Raw genomic sequence first — 7,408 nt, 5'->3', positions numbered from 1 at the left:
GGTTACCAATTTAAATGTAAATCTATCAAAAATAATACTGATTTCTGAAAAAAGTTTGTTTGTGTTATTTATCCTTAAAAACTAAAGTTTCTCTTTCACTACTGTTATTATTTCAGTGAGGAGTATTAAAAATGTTTGCTATAACATCTACTGTTATTAATCTTTGTTTGTAAGGATTATTTTGAAGTTTCGAAATCCAATATAGATATTGTTTTTAAAATTCATGTGTGTTGTTGTGAATATAAAAATATTCAAACTCACAAATAATTTTGAAGAAGGAACTGATCCCACGTCTAATGTTTTAGAAATTTTTGTTTGCTCTGAACCTCATTTGTTTTGTTTGAATTAACTTTTGAACTTGAATATAGTTAGTTATCTTCATATATTTCATACTTTACATAGAAGAAAAATACAAGGATTGTTCAGAAATTTTGAAAGGAAACCCTAGTAAAAAAGGACAAGATGGAGTTTATGTTATTTTCGTTGACACTCTGAGAGAGGTTTTCTGTGACATGACGACAGATGGAGGAGGGTGGACGGTGAGTAGTGATTTAATCTATAAATAATTAACATATATTTGAATGAAATGTTCTTTAGTAGCAATGATAAGAATACGATAATCAATTTAAAAACCCCAAATAAATTAAATGGATCCCGATCCGAAAGCTTGATAAAATAAACGTCTGCGCGTTTCCAATTTTTGACAAAATGAACTCTTAAGTTACATGTACAAAACAAGAATGTGACAAAATTGTTAATTCACTGTCTTCAAAGAAATCAAGAACACTTATTCTTATCCTCTAGTGACTTTAGAAAATCCAAAGGTAGCGAAAAGCAAATATTCTTCCATTCCACAACAAATTATTAAGAAAAATATAATTCTCCATTTATTCCTTTTTTGAAACAAGTACCGATTAAGTAAACATATGAATGCTGTTTACAGACAATTCAGAAAAGAGAAGATGGCTACTTGGATTTTTACAGGACATGGAACGAGTACAAAGAGGGGTTTGGGAATGTCTCTAAGAACTACTGGCTAGGTATAGAACATCTCAACATCCACTGTAAATGCAGTCTAAATACATTTTATGTGACAAAAAATGTAATAATTATCGTCCACAGTTCATAACTTTAAACAAACTGACTCATTGTTAAATTGTATTTGCTGACAAGGCCATTGTATCCACCATGGAACTTACGAATTGGTGACTTATATCGAGACTGGTAAATTTTTGTTTTATCAACTTCTTTATCAATAACTTACCTCGTTTTAGAAATTGTATATGCGTTGAGGATGCTCTTGCGTATCTTATCAACTGAGATATACACACCCCTTATGCAGGTGATGAAGGTATATCGCTGCATAAGGAAGGGAAGTTGATGATGGAAAAGTTAATGTCATCACGTTTGTCAAAGAGCTTGGGTTTTAGATTACCAACGTCTTTTTCAAGTGAATTATCCAAGTATGAATCAGATGTTTCAGACTCTGTGATATCTTGTATCTCAAGCTCACAAGGGTATATGGTATCGACATAAGAATCGAAATTGCAATTGTTAATTGCCAATACGTCGTCTATATATCTTAATGCCGAGATGAAAGCCACAGCCACAGTGTTTTCTTCTTTTCATGCATAAGATTGTGGACAAATTCTGCTTCATATGAATATAAAAATAGGTCTGCTAATAATGGTACCCAAAAGAATTCCAATAGATTGTTGGAAGACCTGATCTCCAAACACCACATAGATATTGTCAATCAGGAATTCAAGCATCTTTTGATGACAACTTAAGAGTACTTATAAAGAACAAATATATTAATAATTGTAGCATATTTTTCGAAAAATATTTAAAGGCCCTGACTGGGTAAATGCCATTCATTTAAAAGATAAATAAGAGCATCGGAGTCCTATAGAAAGTTATCGAAGGATTTGGAGATAACGAACAGTATTCCATATGAAAGTCCATAAAACAATACAAATAGGAGCAGAGCAAACACGAACCTGCGAAACATCCGAGGTGGGGTCAGGTGCCATGTAGGAGTGAGCATCCCCTGCTGACCGGTCATACCCGCCGTGTACTCCTTGTCATGATCGGGATATAACAGAAAATATCCGTCGGGAATTAAAAATTTTATTGTCTTGAATTATTTTAATTACGGAAGCGTATTAGTGCCACTTGGACACTTTTTCTTTTAATTTCTACACTTTAATCTGGAAATATTTCACTTTGATCTGTAAATTTTACACTTTAATTTGTAAAATTTAAATTTAAATCTGTTAATCAGTATTGTGTTAAACATTCCAGTTTCAACACATTTCATCGAACGAATTGATAGTAAATAATAATTTTGCAAGTTTTGATGATACAAGTAGTGAGCTTTCATATATATTCTAAAACAGAAATGTTTATTTCACTTCAAACTTCATTGCCTAGGAAAGGTGATAGGTATTTAATCTACAGCAAGTGTAACAATATGGTAGATAATTATAAAAAAAAAATTGAAAGATTTCAGCTTCACTGTTTCTTCTTACTGTTTGATCAACAATATATTATAAGTTTGTTTAGTAAAAGAATATTTGTCTACATGTCAACAAAGCACAAAAATTATGTACCATATATTAATGTGCCTGTGCCCCCCCCCCCTTTTAAGGAAATGATGCAATCTATGAGTTGACAAAGAACAAGGACCAGGAACTCCGAGTTGAGCAACAAAGATTTAATGGTGTTAAAGCATACGCTCTGTACTCCACATTTTATGTGGGGAACGAAGACAGTAAATACAAACTCACTGTGTCGGGGTATTCAGGAACCGCAGGTAGGTTTACTCATAACACTGTTGCATAATGTTCAGTCATCACAACGGATTGGGATTTCAGTTTGTAAACTGAATAAGATTATTTTGACTGGAAAGAAAATTTAGTTAAATTAATGTAATTTGTTGCTTACGTCACAATTTGACACTTACATCAAGAGAGTTTGATTGACGTCACATGTATTTTGCATATTGTGAAGACATTTTTGAATGGATATTATCTTAATGTTTACACTTGAAACGATAGAAAATTATATTATGAGAAATAAATTAAATAGCTACACAAGTTATACTTGTAAAAAATGGACATTTAATCTCCAACAAAATATATCCAATGACTTCCCAACCTAGGTCATAAAGTATAGCGTGAGTAAATATTATGTCATTCCTTGAATATTCATTATTGCAATGCTAATAAACCAAATATGCACGAGGACTCATTTCGGTATAATTATCTTTAAAATCATTAACTTTTCAAACTTTCTTAAATGAATATGGTCGATTTTTAAGTAAGTTTACCTCTCTCTCTCTCTCTCTCTCTCTCTCTCTCTCTCTCTCTCTCTCTCTTACCATCTCGAATTATATTTGTACATTTAAAGAATTTATTTTTTTTCCTTTCTATTACTACGATGTATACAATGTATGTAGTAGACCATATGTATATATGTTTTATTTTTATTTTGGCAATTTTACAAAATGTTGTATTAGGAGAGGACTATCTAAGTTACTGAACTTGTGTCCGATCCTTTTGACTTTGTCAGTAAAATATGTTCAATTCACTTCAATCATTAATTTTACAATCTTGAAGCAAAATGACAAAACAAAAACTATATATACTTAAAACTATCTGTGATATCATTAACAATTAAAATACATTCTTAGAAATACATGATTTAACGTACATACACACATAAATAGTATTTTAGAATGCCTTTGATACGATGTTCATCTTAGAATGTATGATATGCAATAAAATATAACACTGACATCTGAATGTAATTAATTAACTAAAAATCTACAGTTTTCTGAAGTTTAGAACAACAGTGATCATTGTGAAGGTTACGATGTTATGATTATTCTATCAATGAATAATAGATTATAACATTATCCAAACTCTGTTGTAGGTGACGGTTTGACTAGTTTTCACAATGGTATGAAATTCACAACAAAAGACCAGGACAATGACAATTATGGAAGTAACTGTGCTACAGACTTTCACGGAGCCTGGTGGTACAGCACCTGTCACCAATCAAACCTTAACGGTCAGTATGCACAATCTGGTGTGTCTGGTCCTAGATACCCGGTATGGCATCACTGGAAAGGATGGGAAGCATTAAAACAGACTGTGATGATGATCAGACACAAGAACTAGAGATAATTTATAATCAGATCTGATATATCATTACAAATCTGATATTTTATTTTTGTCAAACAAACAGAAACTTCTTCTTGTTTTCATATTGAAGTACATATTTTAGACAATTACAGTAAGTTCCTTCTTCTTCAATATTTCTACCATTGAATTAGATTGTTAACAATCATGTTTTCTTCCTTTATATGATAGCATAAATGTTGTTTATAATAAAGAAGACAGTTATAAGAAATAAAGAAACCTCAAAGCAGAAAGAGTGTGTGCAAATTAATGCTACACATCCTATTTGCATAGGAAAATACCTTTAAACATAATTTTTATAGTGGATAAGTAAAGCATAAAATTCCATTGGATGAAAATATACATGAACTTGTCATATGTATGCCAAGTAAATAAGTTTACAATATCGATGTTGATTTTTTTTTGGTTAATGTTATACAAATAAGCAGTATCTATTTACGGTGTAATGTTATTTTTAAATGATAATTATAAGCCTGGACTGTGTTTCACAGAACTGTCGTAGGGTCTGCTCTGAGATATTAAGATGAAACATTAATGACATTCATAAGACCTGTCACGGCATTCACAGAATTATCTCTATATATTTACATCCACTGAATATTTTCTTCTTTATTTCTTAAGAAAACCCATTGCGTTCATCACTGTATGAACTACATTAGGCATATAACCTGTACAGATTTCTTGATCAGTGGCCGTTCCATCAATGAAACGTACAAAGACGTTTGCATCATTAACACAATAATTAATATTTTTAATCCTACTTAAAATGATAATTTAAACAGATATAAATATATATACAATAAAATGTCTTTCTTTGTTTGTTATTACTGGAATGAACGGTCGCAGCTATTGCAGAAAAAAGGGGGAGTTTCGATAAGGCTGTTTTGCAGCCCCTCGAGAAATGTTATGAAATTGTGATATGTTGTAGATAAATGTCTTATCTTCCTAAAAATATGAAAATAATTTATGCTGCACATTTTCTGGACACGTGATAAATAAAAGTTTAAGTATACCCCCTTCCCTTCATTTTAGGAGTAGGCATATTTAAAACGGGATACTGAATTTTTATCAACGTCAAATCATAAATGAAATGTGACAAATGTGAATAAAGACATCAAATAACCAATTTCAATGTTAATTTTTACAGAAAATTAATAAAATTTCTTTTATGTGAATGTTTTTTAAGTTGCAAGATTTTTCTCGAGTTTTAATTGTAACTTTTCTTTAAAAGGGGGAGAATTTAACTTATAAAGTATAAATATACAGTATAGACAGAAACTTTAACATGAGGAATTTACGGACAGTTTATATTTTAACATAAAAATCAATTTGTAACAGTTTTCCCGTACGTAGGGAAGCAAATGTAAAAAAAAATAAATAGACATGAGATAGATCAACTTTGAGTGAAATTTACAGGTGCTTAGAACTGTTTGCAATACATTTTCGTCAACTCAAGTTATAGCGCAAAATTTATTGTGAAATTATACTGTGATATTATTTAATTTAATTTTAAGCCATGCTTTGAGAGAAAAAAAATGGATTTCCGTACGATTAAAGAAATGCAAATACATATTTATACTAGATGCTGTCATGAGACAGTAATACCCGCACTATGGTGTTTGCCTCTAAATATACACTCATTCATATTGGACTTTCCAAGGAAGAAGTCAAAATAATTCTATAATTATCACCGTACATGTATTCGTCAAATTGAACATAAAATTTTCAGATGACCATATCAACTCTGAGCCTCACATATGTATTTTAAAATACTTAATTCATAACCAGTCTGAAATAACAGAATTTAATTAATGATTGAAGTAAATTACTTAATTAGATTAAGATAAACATTTTGCCCATAATTTGGAACTTTTTAAATTTACTTTCTCAACGACATAAAATATTATTTTAGTACAAAGCGTTTTTGATGAATTTATCAAAATGTGCAAACTGATTTAAGTATTTGGTCGGGAAAAAAACCCATTGAAAATACAACCCGATTAATTTGTCAATGCCTATCCCCCCCCCCCCCCCCCCCACACACACACACTCTCTCTCTCTCTCACTCTCACATTTTTTAAAAAACATAGTTTAGTTTATTATGATAGTTTGAAATTTGTTCTTGTACTAAACAGTTTTATTTTCTACATTCACATTGGGTTTGCGTCACCCATTATCATATTTATAGATATCACCTCTCGGCACACCTCGGCCAATTCATACTGGCAAAGGAATCAGCAAAGGTTTGTCGAATGAGATTATTTAGCACATGTATGCTGACGATGCAGTGTGGTCAGTTAAAATCATTTGTGTTTTAATTGGATTATATGGATTATATTTCATGAATTCGTTGTCACGACCTATGACATTCGGTAAGTACAAGATTTAGCATAGATTGCATAAAAATAAATAAATGCAAATGGTTAGGTTGAAGTTCAAAAAGGGTCAACATGGTCAACGATCATCGCATGCCACAGTCGACAAATTTCACATTGTCAAGTTATCTCCCGTTGCGGACATTCAGTATATAACAGACGCAGATCCAGAATTTTTTTTTTTCAGAAAGGGGGGGGGGGTGTCACACCTCAGTCAAAAAAATCAGCCCAAGATTTCCTGAGATGGAAATAAAAAATAATAATAAAAACAATGATGGTGGAGTCCCTGTTTTCTAAGGGGGAGGATGTCCAAAGTCATTTTTATTCTCTACAGCACTGTCTTATTTAAATAACTGCTAATTCCAGGGGGGGGGGGTTCTGATCTCCCTAGCCACTGACTCCCTGTACCTGAAATGACAATTGATCTTATGACTCCATAATAGTAGAAAATTTTTTCAATTGACTATTTATACATATTTTGTTTCCTATGTTTATGTATTTTTGTCTGTCCACGGAAACTTTAACCTTGCCCATATTTTTTAAGTGGATTGGGCTATACACATGGCTTGAATATTTCATAGGTAAATTTCTTTTGGCAAAACCTTTTAATGGATACCACCAATTTTGACCTCTTGATCTCTTGACCTTGGATTTTGACCCAATTTTACAAGAAAAATACCTTGAACTTGGCATAAGTTTTGAACAGGTGGTGCTAGGACTTTCATGCTCTTACATGTGTAATCATTGTGAACTTTCAACAGGTATAATTATTTTTGACCTAGACCTTAGAGTTGAATCCAATTTAACTTTAACCTTGGCAATAACTTT

At 31.5% G+C, this 7,408-nt stretch overlaps 1 protein-coding gene across 1 annotated transcript; it reads left to right on the top strand.

Annotated features, from left to right (window-relative positions):
* Window positions 1-497: 497 nt before the first annotated feature.
* Window positions 498-4,359, top strand: LOC134266159 (ficolin-1-like). Its single transcript, XM_062748396.1, has 4 exons — window positions 498-539; window positions 944-1,040; window positions 2,651-2,815; window positions 3,937-4,359. Exons 1-4 carry the CDS (start codon window positions 513-515, stop codon window positions 4,182-4,184), a joined length of 537 nt encoding a protein of 178 aa, XP_062604380.1. The 5' UTR covers window positions 498-512; the 3' UTR covers window positions 4,185-4,359.
* The last annotated feature ends 3,049 nt before the right edge of the window (window positions 4,360-7,408 follow it).

Source organism: Saccostrea cucullata, unplaced genomic scaffold (assembly GCF_032062105.1).
Source record: "Saccostrea cucullata isolate Sc308-1 unplaced genomic scaffold, CSIRO_AGI_Scuc_v1 ctg1292, whole genome shotgun sequence".
Lineage (NCBI taxonomy): Eukaryota > Metazoa > Mollusca > Bivalvia > Ostreida > Ostreidae > Saccostrea > Saccostrea cuccullata.
The sequence above is the reverse complement of the archived record's forward strand: the minus strand, read 5'-3'. Positions and strand labels throughout refer to the sequence as shown.

Excerpts from the sequence above, each read along its gene's own strand:
- LOC134266159 (XM_062748396.1), top strand. The coding sequence starts at position 513 with ATGACGACAGATGGAGGAGGGTGGACG. Across the intron at positions 540-943 it reads CAGATGGAGGAGGGTGGACG|ACAATTCAGAAAAGAGAAGA; the intron begins GTGAGTAGTGAT and ends TGCTGTTTACAG. Across the intron at positions 2,816-3,936 it reads GGGGTATTCAGGAACCGCAG|GTGACGGTTTGACTAGTTTT; the intron begins GTAGGTTTACTC and ends ACTCTGTTGTAG.